At 36.9% G+C, this 26,878-nt stretch overlaps 1 protein-coding gene across 2 annotated transcripts in view; it reads right to left on the bottom strand.

Moving 5' to 3' along the window:
• LOC137396509 (alpha-(1,6)-fucosyltransferase-like) overlaps positions 1–26,878 on the bottom strand; it is a 116,126-nt gene that overhangs the window by 65,999 nt on the left and 23,249 nt on the right. The window contains exons 12-14 of one of the 2 annotated variants that reach the window (XM_068082814.1): positions 25,783–25,927; positions 24,005–24,202; positions 22,470–22,945 (exon numbers count right to left, since the gene is read on the bottom strand). The exons of the other annotated variant lie outside the window; for it this stretch is intronic. Coding sequence (XP_067938915.1) covers positions 24,021–24,202; positions 25,783–25,927 — 327 coding nt within the window. The 3' untranslated portion in view covers positions 22,470–22,945; positions 24,005–24,020. Of the gene's footprint in view, positions 1–22,469; positions 22,946–24,004; positions 24,203–25,782; positions 25,928–26,878 lie in introns of those variants that run through there. 2 annotated transcript variants of the gene reach the window in all.

Here is a 26,878-nt window from a genome sequence, read left to right as displayed (position 1 = left end):
GGATTTTCAAAAAATATTAAACAGGTATCAAGAAGATGGTAAGGAAACTGATGAAAAAAACGACTCGAAAGAAACAAACTCTCAAAATAGTGAAACGGAGTTGCAATTGGATTTACCATTGGATTATCCTGTAGATGGATTACCTTCCTGTAAATGTGGACAAGACGTATACGATGGCTTAGCTCAATGTATATTTTGGTAAGTAGATTTTGAGAATTTTAAATCCAAAGATATATAGTTATCCATTTATTTCATCCTTTCTCAATCCTCAATGTTTTATATATTTAAACAGTGATGATGCAAAACAAAAAGAAGTTGATGAGAAAAGCGAGTCAAGCATCACATACTTCTATCTCGATAAGAAAGAATTACAATATTCTGAAGTGACAAGCTCTTCAACTCCACAGAAAACTGGCAATTAGTATTTATAAGAAAGAATTTTTTTTTTTTTGAATGAATATATATATGCAAATCAATAGAACCTTTAGAAATAAAATCTTCATCTCCAAAGATGGAGAATTTATATTTTATTGTATATTTTAAGATACTATTATTAAAATAAAATCAATACAATATTCACATATCATTTTCATTGTGGAATAAAAATTTAGAAAAAGCATGAAAATTAGATTACAACTTTAGCAGCAGCATGTGATTATGATAAAAAATTTCGACATCCTGTAATTTGTCTACAGAAAAACTTTCATTTCCATACTCTCTTTCTTTATTACTTGGATTATATAATCTTAAGGCTCTTGGTATGAATAAGATATCAGTTATATTTTCCTTAAGATTTTCAGATGATGTCTGAGTTGTCATTCTGCTCACTGGAATAGTGGTAACGTCCGTAGTTGCAATGTTGGTAGGAATTGTGGAAATGTGTGTAGTTCTGATGGTGGATCTTTCTACAGAAAAACTTTCATTTCCATATTCTCTTTCTTCATTATTCGGATTATATAATCTTGAGGTTGTTGGTACAAATGGGATATTAGTTATATTTTCCTTAAGATTTTCAGATGATGGAAGAGTTGTGATTCCACTTGCTAGAATGATGGTATCGAGTGTAGTTGTGGTGGTAGTAGGAATTGTACTAGCGAGTGTAGTTGTGGTGGTGGTAGGAATTCTGGATGTGTGTGTAGTTCTGATGGTGGATCGAGTAGTGGAAGTATTAATTGGTGCTGTAAATCTACCATTATTTTCTTCGAAAAGTGGATGATGACAAACAAACTTAATAGGCAATGCTCTCCTTCCACAAAACCTTGAACGAGCTGAGTTGCCTACACAATATCTCGCTAACCGTGAAGATGGATTAGCCCATTGAACAAGTCGTTCAGTAATTCCCAACCTTTGAATAATTTCATAACTAGCTATACCATAAGTACAATCCGAGGGGTTATGTTCTAATTGAATTATATTTCGTAAAAATTCACCGTTAACCGAAAAAAATCCAAAACTAATAAATAGTATTGGAGAAATTTGAATTATATCATCTAGTTTTCTATAAAGACTCTTCATGTCTTCTCAAAAGAATTTTTTCATAATGAATAAATCATTCGACTTTCCCCTTTCTTATTACTCATCTTTAAAGAGTTTTATAACGAAGGGAGACTTAACCGATTCCACGAATAGACACGCCCGAACTCGTCCAACATCAGCGTTCATTCAACCGAAACGACATAACACCGTTCACCCCACCGGTCGCCAACCCAACCCCAACCATTCGACGATCGATCGCTCAACTCGTCGACACCCGAACCCCAAACCATCGCATCGAAACCCGAAACCATCGCCCTCTTCACCTCATCCTTCCCACAATTCCTCTCGACCAGCACCGCATCCTTCCCACAATTCCTCTCAAACTTCATAACCTTAGCTCCCAACACTCACACACCTACCCCCCCAAACTTTCCATCAGACAACACCATTCTCCGAGGTTCTCGGGCTAAAATGTACCCAAAATCTCACTTTAAGTGCAAACGTGTGTAGATCTGCTCTCTACATACTACTATTATCTCACAGTCTTTGTGAGAGACAACCATTTAGAATTGTCGCGTTTTATTTCATTACTCTTCTTCCACATACAGCGAGTCTTCAGAGTTGATGCAGATGGCTGGTAGAAAGGGTCATATGATCACCTTATTGCTCGAGGTGTTGCTGGGTTTGTTCGGATCTTTTTAGTAGAGTCTGAGCCACTGGCTTAGGTTCTCTGTCAAATTCACTAACATTGCGATAAGATTGTTGGACATACTCGAGTCATTTCTCTACTTGTGGGAAGGTCGGTGAAAAAGTTCATCCAAGTCATCGGGAATGCCAGTGATGAGTCCGAGAGCCAGGTCATCTGTATACGATTGGGGAAATATGTCAACCATAGTCATTGTTTCCAGTGGCATCAATTCATCTTCAGAAATATAGATAAAATAATTGTACACCATGCATTTTGGTCAAAGTATAGCCACTAGATCCTAAATGTATTGACTATTAGTGTGACTAGGTACCTCCACAGGATGTAATATATTTGGAGGCAGACAGTTTTTTTCCTACCATCATAGCATGCTTCTTATTTTCTCGAAATGCTGCCATGTCTGGCACGTTCATACGGGTTGCATAAATTGGTTTGTATACTCTGGCTATAGCCATTTTTGCTAGAACTACACGTAGAACTTTGCTGGCATCAAATTATGCTTTCTGACAAGTATACTCTATCAGGGATTTTTGTCAGCTTCAATGGCATATCATCTATTTTCCTCCAATTCTGGCAATCCAATTACTTATTACATATTTAGATTTAAATGAAATTTTGGCTGTAACAATTAAATATGACACATGTGTTTAGTATGGTCTGTTGTCAAATGAGCTCAATGATAGGTCATATCAGTTGTTGAAAACCTAATTTTATCCGACTTTTCAACACAGTTTTTCAAACAAGGCTTTTAATTGCTGGTGGCAGCCTGATAGCTCCAATTTACTAAATTTTCGGTAGCATAAGATACGCAGTAGTTACAGCATTTCTTCTTCCAGGCTCTGTATAACATAATTTGGTCCGATTACATTAGTCTGAAAAGAAGCCTTTTCACAGCTGTATGACCATGAAGGAGCGGCAGAGAGGTTGAGCTATTCGTATTGCTTCTGGATTTTGTGGGTTGCGGTTTTGGATACATGAAAATTGCTTTTTTAGTTATGACAAGTGTTGTCGAGTACCAAGCTCTCTAATTGCGCTAGGCACAAGTTCATGTCTGGTTGAAATAAGGTGTGTAAGTAAAGGAGCCAATGGGTGTTGACTGTTGTACCGTGTACCCATAGAGCAACAAATCGAGGGTAGCATCCAAGATACAAATGCTGCTCTTGAGGCAGAGGTAGTGGTCTCCCTGAACTGATGGACTACTAAGTAATGGTTAGCTGTACCGTGCTGGAAACCTGGTAGGGTCTCAAGCATCCAGAATGCCAGTTCATATGAAAAATAATAATAGGAAAAGACACGCTAGCGAGGTGGTGCTGTGAAACATTAGGCTTTATTAGGTTGCTCAGTCAAGGGTGCCAATCTCCTCCATCTGGCAATGATCTTGCTAGTAATACTGTGGCTCTTATATTTATGCATAATATGCTTGATCTTGTAGCCAATTGTATCATTTCTTTCCACCTTCCTGTTAATAATTTTTGTTGTGTCTGCTACTACCTTATTTCCATGTTCTTTATTGCAACTCACATCATGATCTATACTCTTGCAACTATGAGATAAATGATCTTACTTTCGATAAAAAGGACATTTAACAATAGGACAATTTTTTGTCTCATGATCATTATTTTCAAAATTGTCGCAAACTCTAGCCTAACACCATTCTTGCATTTTCATTGGTATTTTTTCTTTTATGTTCTTAACATTCTATTTGACCTAAATACTAATTTACAAAACATTAAAACTGTTCTTAACATACTGGCCTGGTATTTATTTTTTTCAGCTTATATTCTGATTTATTAATTCATTACCTGCGCCAAAGAAAAAATTTATTTTTGGTTTCAAATAATTATCTCATTTTTGAGAATCAATCTGTTAAACACCAACCTTGCTGACTATTTCAATGAAACTCAAAAAAATCTGGCATCGCAAGGCTTACTAACAAAAATGCTCCTGTCGAAGCGTTGGTAAGCCAAAGAAAATATTGCATTTCTTGCATGACTGTTTAATAAAAAAAGAAAAGTTTCTGCAATCGTTTAACAATTACTTGATTAATTTATTTTATAAGAATAAATTTAAGATTTAGATAAGATTTGAGTTGCTCAGAAGAATTTCTAAATACTAAAATTTTGTTTGTAACTAGCATTTTCCTACCTTGCAATAATGGGTCTTAGCACAGTTAATCTGAGTTGAATTTTGTGTTACTTTTAGACATCAACTACCCAAAGAATGGCAGCAATTGAGGTATGCAATCTTTAGATTCATTCATCAAAAAAAATCTGATGGAATTAGTCTAATCTCATTATTGATCAATGTTTTTTCTATCTAGGTATAAATTTTATGTTTAATTGGTTCTTTATAGCAAGTCACATCATAACAGGTAAATTTATCATATGCACGTAAAGGTTGGCAGCTAAGTTATAGTTAGTTACAGCTAAGTTAGTTTTATCATCTACAATCACTGGTGTGTCCGCTTGGAAATTACGTTGATCACCCGCTTTAGTATGTAGAAGCTACTAGGTTCCTAGAGGCCATTATCTAAGAAGCTAGTAGAGTACTACATGTAAATCCAATGCCTTTGATTTGCTACTTCTTTTCCTATTGAGTTGATTTTGAGCTTCAATTCTACCCGTTCGATCATCTATAGCACTTCTCTCTCGGATAGTATGTCTGTCAGAAAAATTTTATTGCTGATGACAGCTTATCTGTGCAAAATCATTTACAATATGTTGGAGTGTGAATAGGCCTGCATCACACTTGTGTTTACAAACTGAAACTAGACTCAACATCATTGGTTCCCGACTGCACATTTGTGGTGTCTTCATCAATTTGTAAAGTATCATTGAAAATTGCTTTTGACCAGTTGTACACTTGATTAAATTTTAAAAACTTTCATCTGTTTAAAAGATTTGAAACATTAAGTTAATTTCAGCTGTAACTTGTTTAAACAAACTTGTTTTCATAATATCTAGTGCCATAAAATATGCAAGTGAGCTTATCACGTTTTTTGAAAGCGCCTGTTGCCAGTTGGCAGCTAGTATGCAAAATGTCTACTACTCATTCTATGGTATAAATATTGTGAAATTGCATGATGCAATAAAGATATGCTATTTTCTACATCAGTCTATCTTGCTTTTTATCAATATAGAGAAATGAAAAACTCCATGTCAAGTAAAAAAATTCCCTAAATGCTTTCAATCTAATGTTTGCTAACTTTAAATCTAACAAATAACAGAGATGACCTATTATTCTTTGGCACAATTGTGAGCACATTTTATACTGTTGCGTAAAACCTTATTATGTTGATGTGTGCCAGTGTTTTTATGAGCTAGCTTTTTTCTAATATCCTAATATTGCTACTAAACACAGATATCTCGAATACCAAATTTTTTGGGATTAGTAAAAAAATTCACCAACTACGATAATGATACTTTTAATAATCAACAATGTTAAGTTCTATTATCTCGTTAGTGTGTTTTTACAGAATTATCAAAGATGAAAGTGCACAAAGATTTGGAAGATTTTATCAAGAAGTATCAAAATATTTTAATCAGGTATATGACTGTCAGGATATTTCAATCTTAAAATATCCTGACAGCCAGAATACCCCAAACATCAAAAATAATAGAGAATAATAAAACTTACTGATACCTTTTAATAAAATCTACTAAAGTTTCTGCAAGGTTGTCTTTAGTGCCACTGGGTTCATGATAGAAATGACCAAAAAGACATAAATGTAATAGTATGTTAGCTACCTACCATGTTGGTTACTTTCGATTAGCGTTTCACTTTACATGTACTTATGTTTACAAACATGACTATTTATCAATTGTGCCTTAGGAAAACCACCGGAGGGATGTTGGGAGACATGAGGAAAAGGTTGAAGCTAAAAGATTTAAGGTTAAAGATGCCATAGGGCAAGGTGGTACCACTAGTAGCACAAAAAAAGAGGACGAGGTTAGTGCTTTAATTTACCTTCTGAAATGGTTTACTAGGCACTCTTTCATTTTCTATAGCTTCTACAAAATTATAGTTTCTTGTTTGTAACAGGTTTATCAAAACCTATTACCAATTTATCATTTCTTAGTGAGCAGCCTTTCCAATTGTTGTGGTAGTCCAGAAGCAAATCTCATATATCCGTGTCGCAGTGGCATGTGCTGTGTCACAAATGGGTGCAGTTTTTGTATCATCAATGATTTTAGGACTGATTAGAGTTTAGGTTTGTACAGATTTTCAACAAGTGTTCCTGTTACCGCACCTATTTCTATTTTGGCATCTAGAAACTGGTTCACATTATGTGTCAGCGTTGTACTTTGAGGATCATTTAGTGATTATGTGCACCATAAACTAAAAGTATCGTCAAAGCACTCATGAACTTTGAAAAAGATTGCTGCTGTCAAAGTTTTCCAAAAGTTAGCCAAGCATCTACGATAGCTTAGGAATTGTATACCAATTGGTGAGGGCAAGGGGCTATTGCGGATCGCTCAATCTATATTTTCTTTAGTGACAGTAGTTACAGGGCTAATACTTAATAGACTTCAGGACTGCATTGTATAATGTGACCGCTATTCCATGACATTTTATTAATTTAAACTCAGGTGGATTGATGATAGAATGAACACTGTTATCACAGACAATCTACAAATTATTGTGTGATTAACACTGACACAACGTTTTGAACCAGCTGGTAGAATGTGAGCCAGCCACATCAATCAAATTTTCTCAAAGGTTGTTTTTGACACTGCTAGACACAGAATAGGTGGCAGGGACACCATAACTGTTTGGGTACATGCAATGTGTCAGTCAGGAGATTTACAGTTACGTGATAAAAAAGCAACGAACGTGCGGAATAAAAACCAGCAAAAACCAAGTTTAAAAATAGCATGATAAAACTCACTGATAGACTTATCGTTTCAACAGTCATGAATCACTGTGTAATACCAACAATGTCAAATTATAAAAATACTAATATAAGTACATGTATTTCATCATATATAGCAGTAAGCAGGTGTCATTGTTTTACAGACTCACACTGTGACAGTTTAAAAAAATAATCTTTTGCATGAAATCCTCGATGTTTGGTGGTATAGCCAACTGATTAACCCTTTCATTGTCATCTGCGCATTTATGCAAAATCTATAGGGACTACAACTGTGTATAATTTAATTTTATTGTTCTTGAAAACATTACCGACAATCTTTAGTACTTTTTAGTATTGCGGTGTTATCCGAAGATTTCTCTATAAAATTAGCCTAAGTTTGCAAAGCAATATTTATTCTTTGTTTGGAGTTTCTAACTCCAAAATGTATACTTTTCTTTCCGATGTTTGAACTATTTAGTGTTATGTAAAATTTTATGTAAAATTTACTTAAAAGAAAATTGCAATGAATAAAATAGTTAACCGTCATTTTCAGCTATAAATTTATTGATTTAGCCAAAATTCCCTTTCACACTCACAAGCTTTCATCAGCAAACTGTAATTTTTTTCAGAAAGAGCTATTACTTTTACATCTTAAAACCTTTATAAAAGTTAGTTTTTTGGCATTAAAACAATGGAATAAGAAAGATTTCGTTTTTTGAGAATCTTTAGTCAATTGGTATATTCAACAGAGCACATAAAATAAATGCAAAATATAATTAAATGCAATTTTAGCTAAAAGCTTTATGAATTATTTATTTTTGTTTTGTTACGGTTGTCTACTCAATGATTAGAATGATAAGTTAACAATAAATAATAGATAATAAATCATGGCTAAAGGTGGTAAATTACTCCGTAAAAGTTGATTTAGTTTTAGCAAACATTTTGTTGCTATGTTTCCCAGTGAGTTTTAGAACGGAGCTTCAAAGATAAGATGTATTAAACTGCTAAAATATAATGCTTTGCAATATTTTAATTTCACAAGATATTTGACAATATTGGACAACTTATGAAAATCGACCAATTAGAAACAGATTCTTAGTTAAATATAATCATTTTTACATTAGATTCAACAGTACCACTCTTCAAGATGTTATCATGCTTGCTATTAGAACCATTGACAACTTAACCATAATTCATTTTTGACAGGTTCTTCATGATGGCGAAAAACAAAAGAGGGAAAAGCTACGGATAAAACGAAAGCGGGAACGCCAAAGAAAACAGCAGCGGCCAAAAAGCCAACGCTATCGCCGTACTCATGTCAATACAAGCCGTGGGCAATGTCAGCCTCAAAATAAACCTCCAGTACAACTTATTCCGAAGATTTCTATTAGCATAGAAGAAGATACCGATGATCACCTTGTAGGAAATGGGAGCGAAATGTGAGTTATAATCATATTTACATCAGCTACAACACTCCCTTCTATCAAGATGTTATCATGATTTTATTGGAGCCATGCTTGTTATTAGAACCAGTAACAACTCATGTGTATTTCTATTTTAGCCAGATGTCGTATGATGATGGGAACACGGTTGTGGACACTGCACAAGATTAATTGATGGCTTTTTTTGCTTTTTGACATTAATGCGATTAAATGCAATAATTATCTCATTTGTTAACTCGGACGATTGACTTTGTTGTTTCCTAGTTTTGTAGTAATCATATCCCGTGGAGTTAGCCTGTTTTGACAAGCTGTTGTTTTGCGTAGTTGTCCCCCCCCCCCCCCCCCCCCCCCGTCTTAATTTTTCTACATAAATTTTTGCGTGAAATCTGTTATGATTCCTAATAGAGCGACCAACATAACATCGCGGCCAAGCCGCGTAAATGGAAGAGAACAACTCCCTATAAGTGCAGCTGATGCATCAGGTGCAGTACGTCTTGTGACAAGCTGTTGTTGCTCGACGGGGGGGGGGGGGACAACTACGCAAAAACAACAGCTTGTCAATGTTGAGAAACAATGCATGATGCCTCAGTAAACACTAATCGACTAATGTTTATTTCATGTTATGATCTGATTGGTCAATTATCTTTTCTCTCGTATTATCTCCTAACGATCTCGTGTATTCATATATTGCGTTTCACGTTTTATGTTCTCAAAATATAGTCAAGAAATCATGACGAATTTATCAGGTGGGTTCTTTCCAAATAGAAACTATTAGTCATCGAACATCAATTCCACACTCTACTACCAGTCAGTGACCTACCATTGATTCATGGCTACCTCAACAGGTTATGGGCCCAGGGCCAGTAAAAATGAACTACTGCAGAGATTGTATTTCAATGGTGACATGAATTGCTACGACATTTGGGAAACTAGATTCCTTGCTCACTTGTACACTCAAAATGAACTTGTTCATCAGTCAATTTTGCCAAAAGAAGAAGATGTAGATAATCATACAGATTTTAAAAAGCACAATAAACGAGCCTACGCTGAGTTAGTTCAATACATAGACGAACGTTCTTTACAACTTATCATGCGAGATGCTAGTAATGACGGACGTAAAACATTACAAATCCTACGTAATCACTACATATCCACTGAAAAACCAAGAGTATTAACACTGTATGAACAACTCACTACCATCGAGATGAATGAAGCTGAAGACATCACAGGATATCTAATTCGCGCTGAAAATTATGCAACTGGTTTGAAAGCAGCTAATGAAACAATCAGTGACAATCTGATAAAAGCCATGATTTTGAAAGGCCTCCCATCTTCTTATCAATCATTCATTGTTGTACATACACAACTTGATAAAACTGAAACTTTCGCTGAATTCAAAGCCAAACTCACAAATTTTGATCGACAGCAAAGAAGTCAACCCGCAACTGCTATGACTGTTAGCACACAAAGGCCGACAAGGAACCAAAATCTTTCCAGAACATTCTCTAATCAGAAACCAACAAAATTTCACAATATTCCATGCCAAGTTTGTCAAGCATGTGGACGAAAAAATCATAACGCATCTCAATGCTACTCCAGAGATAAACTGAAATGTGGGCACTGCCACCTAAAAGGACATGTGGAGATAGTTTGCCGCAGAAAGAAAAGAGAACAACAGTTTATGTCAAATACTGCCTACGCAACACATGATGACGACGATTCATTTGCATTCAAAATAGATGCATTCAACCCCACAAACCCTTCATCCCAGGATTCCGAGTCATTCCAACTCATGGTAGACTGTGGCGCAACAAGCCATGTAATAAACACCAAAGAAGCTTTCATTGACTTTGACCACACTTTCCAGCCAACAAAGCATTTTATTGAGATGGCCGATGGCCACTCATCAAATGAGATCATCAAGGCTCGTGGAACCGCCAAATACACAATCATAGACAAACAGAATCAGGGGAGAACCATGTTCCTCGAAGATGCACTCTACGCTCCAAGCTTTCCTCAAAGCTTATTCTCAGTACGTGCAGCCACTGCATGCGGAGCCAAAATCTCATTCTCACCAGAAAGAAACATCCTAGTTGCAAGAAACACGGAGTACCCTATCATAAGCAAAGGTAGACTGTTCATCCTACAAACAAACAACAGCGAGAAACAGAGTTCTGCCTATGTAACCAAGTCACTTGATGAATGGCATAAAACTTTGGGACATGCCAATCGTGAAGACATAATCAAACTACAGGAGGTGACCGATGGCATGAGAATTGCTGATCTCACAAAAGGTCGTAAGACCTGCATCACCTGCCTAGAAACAAAAATAACATAACAACCACACAAACAAGATGAACAACAGATCCTTGCTACAAAGCCTCTCCAAAGAGTACATTCAGATCTCTGTGGACCGATATCTCCGACATCTAAGGAAGGCCACAGATTTGCTATCAACTTCATGGATGAATTCTCAAGCACGATACACACATACCCACTTCGTCACAAAGATGATGCCACAACAGCCCCGAAGCAGTTCATCACAGATGTTGCAGCAGTTGGAAAAATCCAAGAGCTCCATTCAGATGGAGGAGGAGAATACATTGGTGCATCTTTCACAGCCGTATTAAGGGAACATGGAATCAAACACACTACCACAGCCCCGTACTCATCTTACCAGAATGGTAAAGTAGAAAGATCCTGGCGACCACTCATGGAAACCACAAGAGCGATGATTAAAGATGCAAACCTTTCTAAGAACTTGTGGCCCTATGCCCTTCGTCATGCCCAATACATCCGCAACAGAAGTTATCAGAGACGAACCGGGTCAACTGCTTTTCAACTGATGACTGGTATGAAACCAGACATGAGGAAGCTTCATCTATTTGGCTCATCATGCACCTATTATTCAGAGGGTCACAAAACGAAGTTACAGGACCGAGGCCAACCTGGTACCTACTTAGGTATACACACAAGAAGTCAGAGTTACATAGTGTTGACAGAGAGAACCACAATCATAACCTCAAGAAATCTTCAGATCCATAAAACTGGAGCCTCGGATATGGATGACGATTTAATAGAAGAACCAACAAATATCAGCGGAAAAGACACACTAAGTGATTTCATATCACAAGAACCTGAAGAACAAACAAATTCCAGTATAAATGGCACACCGACAGGTGATGTCTTGCCACAAGGACCTGCTGACAGAAAAACAAAAAGCAGAAATGACACACCAAGAAGTGATGTTATACCACAAGAACCTGTTACAAAACAAACTAACAAGAGCAGAAATGACACACCATGGGAGGATGCCATACCACAAGAACCTGCTGAAAACCTTACAAATACCAAAACACGTCCCAACAGACAAAGAAACGAACCAAAATATTTATCCGACTATGTTCACAAAACAGTCAATGTTGACTATGCATACAGGGCGATATACAATGTCCCCCACACTTATGAAGAAGCCATAACATCTGATGAGAGAGACAAATGGCAGGAAGCAATGGACATTGAAGTAAACACTCTGAAATTAAACGAAACCTGGGAAGTCAAAACCTTACCTACAAACAGAAATGAAACCAAAGGACGTTGGGTTTATGCCCTGAAGCAAGGTGAAGCCCCTGGCCAAGTGAAATATAAGGCCAGATATGTGGCCAAAGGCTATTCCCAGACTCAGGGGATAGACTATGAAGAAACTTTCTCACCTACCACAAGACTCACATCAATCCGAACCTTACTGCAAAAAGCTACTAATGAAAGTCTGGAACTCCATCAAATGGATGTCAAGGGAGCATATCTTAATGCACCCATAAACAAAGAGATTTATCTTGAGCAACCACAAGGCTATAAAGAAAAAACACAAGATGGCACAAACCTCAGTTGTCATTTAAAAAAATCTATCTACGGCCTGAAACAAAGTGGGCGTAACTGGTATCAGACTCTGACAGAATTCTTGACATCAAATGGATTCACTCCAAACTTAAGTGACCCGTGCATCTACACAAAAGCTGATCTCAGAAACCAAATTCTGATCCTGTTCTGGGTCGACGACATCATCATTGCGAGCAACAAACCAACAATGATTGACTATACAAAGAAGCTTCTGAACAAGAGATTTCACGTGGATGACCGAGGGAGACTCAAATGGTTCCTCGGCATTGACTTTTCATTTGATGAGAAGGGAAATTACCACATGAGCCAAGAGAGGTACACAACCGAGATCTTGCGCAAGTTTAAAATGGAAAACTGCAAACCGGCAGCAACACCCGCTGAAAAGGGAATCCAGCTACTATCTAATAATAACACAGAAACGGATGACACGAAGAACTTTCCCTATAGAGAAGCCATAGGTGGTCTTTTATACCTCATGACATCCACTCGACCAGATATCTGTTGGACAGTTTCCAAGTTATCCCAATATCTGAACAATCCTGGGAAGCCTCAATTCGAGGCACTGAAACGCTTGTTTCGATATATCCAAGCAACCAAACACTATAAACTGACGTTTACACAAAGTCATGGTAATTTAACTGGCTATTGTGACTCAGACTGGGCCGGAGACCAAGAGTCCCGAAGATCAACCATTGGATATATGTTCACACTCGGCAGTGCTGCAATTAGTTGGAGAACCAGGAAACAACCGACTGTCGCACTGTCATCGTGTGAGGCTGAGTACATTGCTCTCGCTGAAGCTGTGAAGGAGATGATTTATTTACGTGAATTCTGCGTATCACTAGGACATTCTATTGCTCAACCACCAAAAACACTCATTCACTGTGACAATCAAGGTGCTATAGCACTCACAACAAAACGTCCAGGTCAGATGAACCGCACAAAGCATATAGATGTACGATATCATTTCATCCGCGAGCGTGACGATGCTGAATATCAGTACATACCAAGTAGCGATAATCTAGCCGACATCCTGACAAAGCCATTGGGGAAGGTACAACACCAGCACCTGACACAAAACATCGGCATAAACATTGCGGGGGCGTGTTGAGAAACAATGCATGATGCCTCAGTAAACACTAATCGACTAATGTTTATTTCATGTTATGATCTGATTGGTCAATTATCTTTTCTCTCGTATTATCTCCTAACGATCTCGTGTATTCATATATTGCGTTTCACGTTTTATGTTCTCAAAATATAGTCAAGAAACCATGACGAATTTATCAGGTGGGTTCTTTCCAAATAGAAACTATTAGTCATTGAACATCAATTCCACACTCTACTACCAGTCAGTGACCTACCATTGATTCATGGCTACCTCAACAGTCAAGACAGGCTACCCGTGGAGTGCATGTTAACATACTATAAATGTGACAATATAAAAACTTTCTGAAAAGGCCCTGCTTTGCCTGGGTAATAAAAGCTATTGCACGAAAAAATTTAATTTTATTTAACTTATAATAACAGTTAACATTCTAACTTTTAAACTTTGTATCATGAGAAAAGTGCTTTGTGCAGTTTAAATAAATTAAGAGAACAAATAAAACATCTGTAAACATTTTTAAATTTTGTCAAGCATCTGTAACTTTCAAACTTTATATTACGAGGAAAATGCTTTGGGCAGGCATATAAATTAAGAAACAAAATAAACAACTAGAATACTGTTTAATTGTAAATGTGAAATAATGAGCAAGTAATAGCTACATCAAGTTTGTTTTTCTACAATAACAATAAAAGATGATTTGGTAATGATACAATCAATGTAAATTGAGAAAACAATGTAATCGTCCTGAATATGTTGAATTAATAGTAATGGTTCGCGCATAGAAGTGTGTGTGTGTGCGTGTGAGTGAGTGAGTGCGTGTGTGAGTGCGTGTGTGTGTGTGTGTGCGGGTGTGAGTGTGTGTGTGCGTGTGTGTGCGTGAGTGCGTGCGTGTGTGTGTGCGGGTGTGCGTGTAAGAGTATCTGTTCCAGCAGAAGCTATCCATCAAAATTTTAAATACAACAATACTGATACCTGACGGTACTGGTACAACTGTATAAATGAGATATCTGAATGAGTGGAGAGAGAGAATGCAGAAACTATTTCTACTCAAGATAATAATAACGATTATTTAACGACTAATAATGATAATGATTTTGAAAATTAAAAAACACAAAAGATAATATTAGTTAATAATCAAAAGTGCACATTTGGCGTGCACGTTTGCAGCATATGTGTGTGCATAACATACACCCTATATGATAAGAGTATTCAATTTCTAGGGACTGTATAGGTCAGTTATCACATTCGTGGTTTTATAACTTGTGGTTGCAATAAACAAGAGTTCAAATCCAGTGCGCAGTGAGCTTTTATTTTCAAGAATTGAATATCTATAGCTGGAAAGGCAGACATCCAGACGACAAAAAACTTTGAAATTTATAGATGCAGGTAAACACAATAGGTAGATTCATATACTCACTAGAACAATGAGCTCTGTTATCCCATAGTTTCATTATATTATTCTTATATCACGGAGTGCACACCAAATTCGTCTAGGAAGCGTTTGTAATTAGCGGAAACAAATGGTTAGTAAGTGCGATTTAGTCTATTTTGTGATCAATATAGCACGATACGCATATAACAACTTACAAGAAAAATACCATTGCATTTCAACATGGTAAATATAATGCAATTGATTGGAAAGGGGTACATTCTTTAGCGCAATCTAATCAGTGGCATTGTATTTACTATGACAAATTGCATTGGTTTTTCACTTGTGTGTTGTTATATGAGTCTCGGTCGATACCAATCACAATATAGGCTAGTCACATTCGTTGATAATTTGTCTCAGCCAATTACAAGCCTTTCACAATTTTATAGATTTCAGCCAAATATTTTCATGCTTCTCGTATATCTCGAGATTTTTTGTCAAAACAAAGTCCCATAAATTATATCCTACAACATGCTCTTTCTTGGGGCTACACCAGAAGTTTCAATGAACATATATAATAACTCCCCTTACTTGTGATGGCGTGACCTGACTCAATTAAATCAATTTTCATATTCCGTGCCTCTGGTTTGTCTAACCCTGTACCACTGTAACAAGTGCTCTCCCATCTATCATCTCCCATCTATCATCTCCCATCATTATCACTATGACAACTGTAACAACTGTCAGTGCCAATATCGCTGCAATAAACATCGTCGCTACCAACATTGTCACTATAATTGACTAGCATGGAGCCTATTGATTGAGTCAATAATGTTTTCTCAACCTCAGCTATTGTCTCTCTGCCTTAATTAACTTCACTCTCATCAATGGAAGTGGATGAAAGGCAACCCATGAAAACGCTTTTCCTAAGTCATATCTGACTGCACATGATTTAGACCCACAAATCGAAAAGTTGGTGTAGATCAAAACCTACTTTTCTTCTACTAACTCAGCTCTTCTTCTCTGCCCTCTTTTCCACTAGCCGCCAAACTTTCTCAAAAGAAAATGGTTTAACTAGCAAAATTGATTGTTAATTGGGTAAGTAGCTTAGTATCTAACCGTCATAAACCAGAGGAGTTTTTAGGAACAGAAACCTTTGAAGAGTTAGATGGCCTTTTGATGAATTCTTTGACCATAGGCATCCAATTGGCAACAACTTTAGTATGTGACAGTATTTACCAGTAGAAACCGCTGAACCGTTTAGTGACAGCGGTCTTGTAGCTATGTTCCGTATAGATATGAGAGGGGTTTGTGACCGATGCAAACTTTATTGGCCAGTTTACAATATTAAAACTACAATAGAATTATGCATATTATAAAAAGCATCGATAGACAAGATTTTGCATTCAGTCAAAATTTATACCAGTTTCATGATATATAAAAGTTTTACATCACTCTTTAAGCAGTTGTTAAAAGATAGCATTGGTAAAAATAGCGTATACTGAGATATAAATTCAGTATTGTCACAGCAACAAACAGATGTAAATCATTAAAATGTTAAGCTATAGCCATTCTGCTAAAACTATAAAATCGCAGTTGAGGAATATATAGTGGCTATATAAAATGAGAAATTACATACATTGTACTTTCTGTCACGAAACTAGCTAATACTACAATCTGCTTGAGAGATACAGTTGAAAGTGTCACTTGTACCTTTGAGCGCACCTATTTACTGTTCGTGCTGTACTGCTGTCTTGAAACGATATCTGGCTTTTATACAGTGGCAATCTTGTCAATATGTAAGTAAACAACTACTGCTAAGTATAAAATTAGAACTTATAAATCACTGAAATAACTTTTGCAATTGGTAAGCAATAGGGTTTCGCCGATTCATTTGTTGCTTTTATTAAAGATGACAGCGTTGTCATTACACTTTCATCATTGAAAGTTAGTGCATTGCGCAATGATGACCAGTTCAGGCAGCCTACTAATTAATCATCCACCAGGTCAAATAAAGAGCAAACAGGAAAATAGACAGCCAACCCAAATAAATGAATCATGGCAGCACCATGTAACCCTTCAAAATACAAGTGTGCTGATCATGGCTAGGGCTGCCGCTACAGTCTAAAAAGATTTATCAGTGGAAGATTTAATATAAAATCAATCAAAGACTGTATCCAGCCTTTAGAATGTTGTCACAAATTTATTGCAGTCTAAGAACAACCTGATTAAACTAATGGCAAAGAACTCAACAATGAAATTTCATAAGGTTCAGCATCCCACAGCTCAAACACTAAGCAGTGCATACTCAGATAAGGTGACACATACTATGATACCACATTATCAGGCCCTCAGATAAAAACTATTCTACCAAACCCAGAAGGAATTAACATAATAAATAAGCAAGAAAGAACTTTTAAACCAGAACAGTGCATCATCATCCTCATCAGTCCTACTAACTGATACGAAACACTCGCTAATGACTTCAATCCAGATGCAATCAGAAAACCTATCAATGGTCATTTTGAATCAACAATAACAAAAAATTAACACTACTAATTAAAACCATTAAATTTATGCCTTAGCATTCAGCTAAAAACTGGTCTGGTGCTCTATTTGGCGGTTCATCAGGAAAACTCGCTATAGATCCTGAAACTGTCGATAGAAACCTTGTCATGATGAAAAGCACACCACTGAACTAATGTCTAATGATTTACAGACATATCTGAATATTCTGAAATCATATCTAGGTGAAAGAACAGCTAGGTTCATAGAAGATGGTAAAAAAATTGCACATTTATGATAAAGTTTGAAAAAAAATGATCGGATCAAAGTCTTAAATGATGGAGCTATAACTGGTCACCAGCTCATTTAAGATCATGCATTTCAATGTCAGTGGATTTACTGATAAGGTTGATCAAGTGTGAGGTTCACTATCTAGACACAAATTGAAAATAGTGTATCATTTTGAAACGTTTTCTCGGACTAAATCCAACAACAGTTTCTTTACCTTCTCAGATATAACGTGTAAATAAAGGTAAAATAAAAGAATTGTCGAAGTCTGGTGTGCTACATTAGAAAATTAATCAATTTTGAAATTGATTGAAATTGAAATTGATTGAAATGTTATAAGTGTAATTGTTTAAAACATTTCATTCATTTTTTTATGAATAATGCATACCCAAGCAGTAAAAAAGCTATCAACAGTCATTTTGAAACAACAATAATGGAAAAAATAACACTTTACCAATCAAAATCATTAAACTCATGTATTAATATCCAGCTAAAGGCAACAAGCCCAGCACAGATAATGTGGTGCAAAACTGGTCTGGTACTCTATATGGCGGTTCATCAGCAAGACTCGCTATAGATACCGAAGCTGTAAATAGAAAAACTGTCATGATGGCAGGCACACCGCTCAACTGTGATGATTTACAAGTATATCCAATGATATACAGCCCCCCAAGGATAGCTGACGGCTATCATGTGGGAGGGGCTTAATGATCAAGCTCTGTTGGGATGAACCTAGCCTGGACATGGCTCTCGTGGGGGATTGGGATCTCGCCCAATCCCCCACGACAGCCATGCCCAGGCTAGGATGAACCCAAACACGGCACCCAAACAAACAAATATGCTGAATAAAGCCCATTGTAAATTTACAAATATTATGAACTATAGTGGTTATTTTACTGATTTGTTGAATTCATTTTGTTGTCAAATAAATAAAGTATCCAAATATTGTCACCATTATGATCAGTCAGTTGCCATTCACAAGCATTCGTGATATTAATAGTCACAATCGTAAACCAACCCAAATTCGGATTTATATTTAGATTTTGAGTATGAAAACTACACTGCACAGCTTTGCCTGCTGTCCCATCCTATTGGCCAGGTAAACAATGTGACAATGATGAAAGACTGTCATTTTATATTAGGGGTGGCAAAATATTAATCAAAATCTAGGGAAAAAAGGCCGTTGTTCAGGTATTTTTGGGTAAATTATATTCAACTTTAAGCACATACTACGACTTTTACCAATTTCAAAATTAGTAAAAGTAAACAATTTGAAATGTCTTATTTTGCATGGATCCATTATTTTGGTTAGGTATTACCACTACACTGTAAAAATTCAAGGTTGCTATTGTGAACCGCGGGGTCTACTGACTGAATGAGCTAATGACACGATAACAGCGAGTCGTGTTTTCCAAAACCTAACAAGGCAACGCAATCGCCCCGCGAGAATTGTGTTAGCTCCGAAACCCAGGCTAGCACAATCCCAACAGACCTCGATCATTAAACCCCGCCCATATGATTGCCGTTGCCTTTCTTTAGGGGGTTGTATATCATTGGTATATCTGAATATTCTGAAATCATATCTAGGTGCAAAAACAGCTAGGTATATTGAAGATGGACACAATTTTCGCACGTTTAGGATAGAGTTTGAAAAAAAATGATTCAATTTTGTCCTAAATGATGAAGCTGTTTTCCTATTGACCATCCACCAGCGTGAAGAAATAAACCAAAGTGGATAACTTGTCACACAATACCAACTTATTTAAAATCATGCATTTCAATGTCTGTGGATTAACTGGTTAGATTGATCAAGTGCGAGGTTCACTATTTAGACACAAATTTAAAATACTCTATCAGTTTGAAACATTTTTTGGGTCTGAATCCATCAGCAGCTTTCTTCTTTTTTCCGATGTAACTTAATAAATAAGAATAAAATAGGAGAAAAGGTTGAAGCGTGGTCTGCTACATTGACAATTTTATCAATTATGAACATATAGACAATCCTCATCTAGGTGATCCTGCTGTTAAGATCAAACACAGTCATGCAAGTAGTTTCATTATCTCATGTGTATAGGCTAACACCCCCAAACTCTGTTTCTTTTTGGAATAATAAGTTCAAATATTATGTCTAGACCTGCAATTTTATATGCAAAGAAATACTAGTTGTTGGAGACTTCAGCATTGACCTTAACCGCTCTAGCAATTTAAAAGGGTGGGAAAAAGATCTCATATACTCACTCGGGTTAACTATTATGATTTCTGGTGCTACTCGTGTTAACGATACCTCCTTCACCCTTATAGGTCATGTGTACACTAGCAGGCCTCAACATTACCATGATCAGAAGATTCACATTATATCCATGAGTGACAATTTAATATTTCCTATATCCAATATTTAATATATCTATGAGTGACTATTTAATCTCTGCAACAAGAAATTTGGGGAGTCGCATACTAAAGCAGAAGGGCAGAAGTCGTATCTGGATTATTTATCATTTGCTGCAGAAACATTAGCAATGTGTTTATAAATGTGTCTTGGACTACCTCTGCTATATGAAGAGATGTCAATGCCATGTTTGAACACTTTAATTTGAAATACAAAGACCTGATCTCAAAGATAGTTTGCAAACAAACACGATATGTAAAAAGTGAAATAGTACCTCCATGTATGAAAAAGGAAGTACAATGGTATATATTAAGGAGCAAAATCCCTTAAAGTGCGATGGCGATTGGGTATATTATGCGTTAAAAAATCCTGCCACAAGTTTGATAAGTTCTAGGAAAAAGAACAACATAGATGATGGCATTCGACAACCCAAACCAGGTGATAAAAGACAGGTACAGAATTTTTAGGTGTGAAGCTGGGAAAGGATTGTAGCAACATTAAAAGTATAGCAGCAGAAAATTTGAACTGTCACTTTATACCAGTTACATCAAAACTATGCTCAGTGCCTTATGACAGGTGTTATGAGATGCTTGCATTTAATACAGACTTTACTCAAAAAATGTTTCCTGCATTCGCGTGTGAGACATACCTCTACTATCTTTACTCCGTGTCCGAGAGAAAAGCTACGCGCCTAGATGGCATGTCTAGAACAATGCTGAAAGATACTTTCCCTTATATTAGTAATATTATTACAGATATATTCAACAGGATCGTAATAGATGGATACTTCCAAACTGCTGAAAACTAACAAGGGTTCTGCCTATATTCAAATCAGGAAATCATGAAAATCTTTGCAGCTATCATCCTATATCAATGTTGCCAATTTAATCAAAATATTTGAGAAACATTTAAATGAAAGCTACAGAATTATCTGCCAGACTCCAACCAGCTTCATCCTTTACAATCCGGTTTCAGATGCAGCTATACGTGCTGTGATGTAGTCCGGTCAGTAATATGAACAGCAAATGGAACAGCAAATGGCAAACAAATTTTTTTAATGAAAATCCGTAAACAACTGGCCTTGGCCTTAATCAAAAGGTATCCTAGATATTTGCTTGCTTTATTCTCAACTAATTGATTTTGTAATACTATTGAAACGTAATTTAAACAACTTTTATAATAATTGGTGGCCCTGAAAAGGGACATTTGGGTCTGTTACGTGGCTGGATTATCAATAATACTTAGTAGACACGACACTAATTTCCTCAACTCTGCTATAAATTGACACTAAAGTTATTTTACTTTGTTTCCCGAGAGGTAGAAATTTCTGCATCTAATGATGTGCAGTAAGCGGCAATTAAAGGGATTACCATGGCATAGGCAAGGGCGTCAAGATTAACAAAGACACGAATTACTGGGTGGTCTCATGATTCGAACTACTGGGTGGTCTCATGATTCGAATTACTGGGTGGTCTCATGATTCAAATTACTTGGGTCTCATATTCCAAATACTGGGTGGTCTCATGATTCGAACTACTGGGTGGTCTCATGAATCGAACTACTGGGTGGTCTCATGAATCGAACTACTTGGTCTCATGATTCGAACTACTTGGTCTCATGATTCGAACTACTGGGTGGTCTCATGATTCGAACTACTGGGTGGTCTCATGATTCGAATTTCTGGGAGGTCTCATGATTCAAATTACTTGGGTCTCATATTCCAAATACTGGGTGGTCTCATGATTCGAACTACTGGGTGGTCTCATGAATCGAACTACTGGGTGGTCTCATGAATCGAACTACTTGGTCTCATGATTCGAACTACTTGGTCTCATGATTCGAACTACTGGGTGGTCTCATGATTCGAACTACTGGGTGGTCTCATGATTCGAATTTCTGGGAGGTCTCATGATTCAAATTACTTGGGTCTCATATTCCAAATACTGGGTGGTCTCATGATTCGAACTACTGGGTGGTCTCATGAATCGAACTACTGGGTGGTCTCATGAATCGAACTACTTGGTCTCATGATTCGAACTACTTGGTCTCATGATTCGAACTACTGGGTGGTCTCATGATTCGAATTTCTGGGAGGTCTCATGATTCAAATTACTTGGGTCTCATATTCCAAATACTGGGTGGTCTCATGATTCGAACTACTGGGTGGTCTCATGAATCGAACTACTGGGTGGTCTCATGAATCGAACTACTTGGTCTCATGATTCGAACTACTTGGTCTCATGATTCGAACTACTGGGTGGTCTCATGATTCGAACTACTGGGTGGTCTCATGATTCGAATTTCTGGGAGGTCTCTACTTTGCTACTTAGCATTTACAAAAGATTACTCCCGAGTTAGTAATGTTGCTATTGCGAACGTACATGCTTTTTTTGGTGAAAATATAGAAAGCTTCAAAATTAATAAAATTATATTCTTGTCATGGCAAGCTGTATTTGTTTAAATGTCTGACCAACAAAAGCAAAAAGGAGTACTTTCCAAAATATAATAAAACAATATTAGTTGATTAAAATGCACATGGGTCAATGTCCACAATTTGAAATGCTGATGTAATATAACTATTGCATCATTCCAACAGCCCTTAAGTATACCTATACCAATAAAATGAAACAGGCAAACAATGTAACTTTATTTAACCATAATAAATAATTGCATTAACAACTTGTGAACAAGCCGTAATTGCTTACTAGCTGATTTGAAAAACAGTTCAAAAAGTTATTAAGTATTCTATTAGTATAGAAGTTGAGGATGTGCCATACACTAGTTAGTTCCATGCAGAAATTAATATAAATGCCTTGAAAACGACCATGGAGATAACAGCTGATGGCACCAGCAGACTAGCTCTAGAGATCCTCTTAGAATAGAAGGCGGGCGGTACCAAGTCTTCCCAGACACCTAACAGATTAGGTAAAACCAAGGTTATAAATACAAAGAAAGAGAAAGCAATTCCTACCTAGTCCACACGTCATCTGGTGACCAAATGCACTGCTGATTACAAACAACTTAATAGAAGCTCTATGATAGTATTTTGAAGTAAAGCAAGAGATTCTGAGTCATAATACAAAATCTTTCGGCAGAAATTAGTTCTGCCAAAACAAGCAAAAAATCCCATAGTGAAAAAGTTAAGGAAACAAATATGATTGATCACAAAAACAGCTTGATAGGTTGTCATACGAACTTTGTTGCAGCTTTTTGAAAAGTCGAATTCTTAAATCACATTAAGCATTCTTCAAAAGATTAACAATTACCGTACTTTTCGGACTATAAACCGCACCCCTATATAAGCCGCATCTGCTGTATTTTCCAAAAAACGATAATAGAACAATACATAAGCCGCACCTTTGTATAGGCCGCAGAACTCAGGACTGTGCTTTTTAACGCGGCAGCAACTTTCCTGTTTAAAACGGAACAGTGTCGAACGGAACAGTGTCGAACGGAACAGTGCCGAACGGAACAGTGCCGAACGGAACAGTGCCGAACGGAACAGTGCCGAACGGAACAGTGCCGAACGGAACAGTGCCGAACGGAACAGTGCCGAACGGTACAGTTTCGTATTATCCGACGCTCTTTAACTTAGTGCCTAACGGAACAGTGCCGTGAGGCATTGTTTCGTATTTTCTTTCACTGTTAGAAGCACACTAATTGGAGATTCCCGTTAATGCGCCCTAGCGATGAAAGAAAAAGCCACAGATTAGCCACACCCTTATATAAGCCGCATGGCTCAAATCATCAGAAAAAAGTAGCGGCTAATAGTCCGAAAAGTACGGTAGCTGAAAATGCAGTCCTGGATATGATGGACAGAAAAGCAATCACAACTATACTTATATATATATATATATATATATATATATATATATATATATATATATATATATATATATATATATATATATATCAGATATAGCTATGCTGAAAGAACATAACCAGCCAAATGAGATCATTGAAGTAGCTCACCAATAAGCATCCACTATTATGTTTCTGTCAATGAAACTTCTGGATATATAGGATATTTGACTATCACTTTTTTGTCTTCTGTTTTATAAGAAGGGTAGAGACCGATCCCACCCGTCCTTCTGTTTTGACCTTTGCTATAACCATCCCAATGGTTTCCAGCTATTCCTATTATGTCCCCAGGTTCCAAGGCTATTTCCTCTGCAAATAAAAAAGTATACTTTCTGCTTTGTATCTAAAGAAGCTACACACTACAAGCAAATTAAACACAACCCTGGTTTCTCTGCAGAGCAACAGTATCCAGAGCTGTATAGCTTCACAGAGTCTCGCAACTAACGGAAGCATATAATAGTGGAGCTCACTCAGTTCCAAACAAACAAGCCCCGCCTACTATTTGTTTATTTAGGTTATAACAGAGAGGCTGCAACATTAACCAACAAAAATTACCCCCATTGGCAGTTGTTCTGAAATTGATTGTTGTATTATACACCTTTTATAAAACAAAATTTCTTACAAGAAACTACCAATAATCTTTTGTAAAGGTGTGCAGTAAATGCAAAAGAGAGAGGTATTGAGAGCGAAGTAAGAATATTCCATTAGAGATCTGTATGTCGACCGGGTTTGTTTGAAAACAAGCGTTTTTGTTTTCGGTTTTGGCGGCGGGACTCTGTGAAGCTATACGGTTCTGACAGTATCCACCCTGACTTTTCTGCGGAGCACCAGTATCAACCCTGGTTTCTTTGCAAAGTGTCTGTATTGACCCTGGTTTCTCTGCAGAGTGTCAGTATCAACCCTGGTTTCTCTGCAGCGTGCCAGTATCAACCTTGGTTTCTCTGCAGAGTGTCAGTATCAGCCCTGGTTTCTCTGCAGAATGTCAGTATGAACATTGGTGTCTTTGCAGAGCACCAGTATGAACCCTGGTTTTTCTGCAGAGTGTCAGTATCAACCCTGGTCTCTCTGCAGCGTGCCACTATCAACCTTGGTTTCTCTGCAGAGTGTCAGTATCAGCCCTGGCTTCTCTGCAGAGTCCCAGCATCAACCTTGGTTTCTCTACAGAGTGTCAGTATCAACCCTGGTTTCTCTGCAGAGTGTCAGTATCAACCCTGGTTTGTCTGCAGAGTGTCAGTATCAACCCTGGTTTCTCTGCAGAGTGTCAGTATCAACACTGCTTTTTTGTAAAGAGCCAATACCAGCCTCGCTTTTTTGCAGAGCAACACTATGCACGCTAGGTTAATCTGAAGTTTGCCAGCATCAACTCTGGATCGACAGAGTGCCAGTATCATTTCATTTATATAAAAACACTAGAAAATATGAAACAAAGAGTTGAGTTCTAGGAGTCTCAGCAGAGTGTACAGGGGTTGCAACTCCTAAAATGAACTGATGGTTAATATAGACACCTACATGTACAATTTACATGTACATTAGCAGATAATTTTGTTGCTAGCTTTTGGCAAATTTTATGACTAATCATTCCACTTAACAAATGAGCACATCGATATGACTAATCTTTTTTGCCGATTGATTTTACACCCCGAAATGTGTTCATCTTTCTTGTTGGTTATTGTTTGGTATCAAAAAGTAGATCTGCATTCAACTGCATCTGATTGGTTCATACTGCATTTCACCTGATCTTTACGACATTTTAGCCCACCAAAAATATGAGTTTTTAAATTTATGAGCTGATGAAACATTTTGATGTGCTCACAAAAAGTATTCATATTTGCATGCACACAGCTTAACATATATTCATGCTTAGTGAAACACTATCAAAGCAGTCATACCCCTATTTTCAGGATCATGGGAGTAAAGTGCGGTTTCTTCATGTCCACCTTGACCTCCAAAGTAGTAAATATCATCTAATGAGTGAAACCATTGAGAGGCATCTGGATGTAGGGTCTGCATGATTTCATAGGCCACTCTGCATACCTGAATAACACATAGCTTACAATGACTACCATAGTGACAGGAAGTGATAAGTTGACAGCAGAACAATATCATGGTGTTAAATTAGTACTATAACTTAGTTACAGTATAAGCTGTGCATAGTTGCAGCATTACAGTATCTGTGCATAACATAAGTACCACAGAAGCAGAGCATAGTTGAAATATTACATTAGTTTGGCTTAGTTGGGTGTTGCAGTAGCTATGCATCATCTTTGATATAACGGCACAACTGTAGTAACACAGTAGCAAAGTGTGATCGGAGCATTATAGTAACAGCGCCTAGTTGGGGTATTACAGTAATTATACATGGATAAATTATTGCAGTAGTTGCACATAGCTACCACATTATTGTAGCTGTGCATACTCAAAGAATTGTGGTAGTTGTACCTGGTCAGAGTACGGCAGTAGTTTCCTATAAATGTCGTATTACAGGAGCTGCGTATAGTTTTAGTGTTACAGTAACTGGCAAGGAATGCAATAATGTAGTAGCTGTGCACACATAGATGATATACATGTATTATAATAGGTATGCTTAGTTGGAGTATTACAGTAGCTACACATAATTGGAGTATTGCCGTGTTTATGCCTAGTTGGGATGTTACTGTAGTGTTTAATTTCAGTACTATATTAGTAGTGACAGTATCACAACCAAAGTTTCAGTATATCATGAGGGTGAAATCCCGGTAGTGCTAGAATGAAAAAATATTTCAAGCAGTATTAGGTCAAACTTGAAGTGCTACAGTAAGTAATTACACCGTATGTGAAGTTTTTAGGTGATGAAATAATAAGCTAATAACTGTAAAAAGTGTAAATATTGAAAAGCAAAAAGATTCTTAGCTTTTGAAAGTTATTATACCCTAAAAAAGTAAAAATAAAGTATATTTCATCAGCAAACAGCAATAATTTTAACTCTTTGGCTCATATGAGCATAAG

Source organism: Watersipora subatra, chromosome 5 (genome assembly GCF_963576615.1).
Source record: "Watersipora subatra chromosome 5, tzWatSuba1.1, whole genome shotgun sequence".
In the NCBI taxonomy this organism is placed as follows: Eukaryota; Metazoa; Bryozoa; class Gymnolaemata; order Cheilostomatida; family Watersiporidae; genus Watersipora; species Watersipora subatra.
The sequence above is the reverse complement of the archived record's forward strand: the minus strand, read 5'-3'. Positions and strand labels throughout refer to the sequence as shown.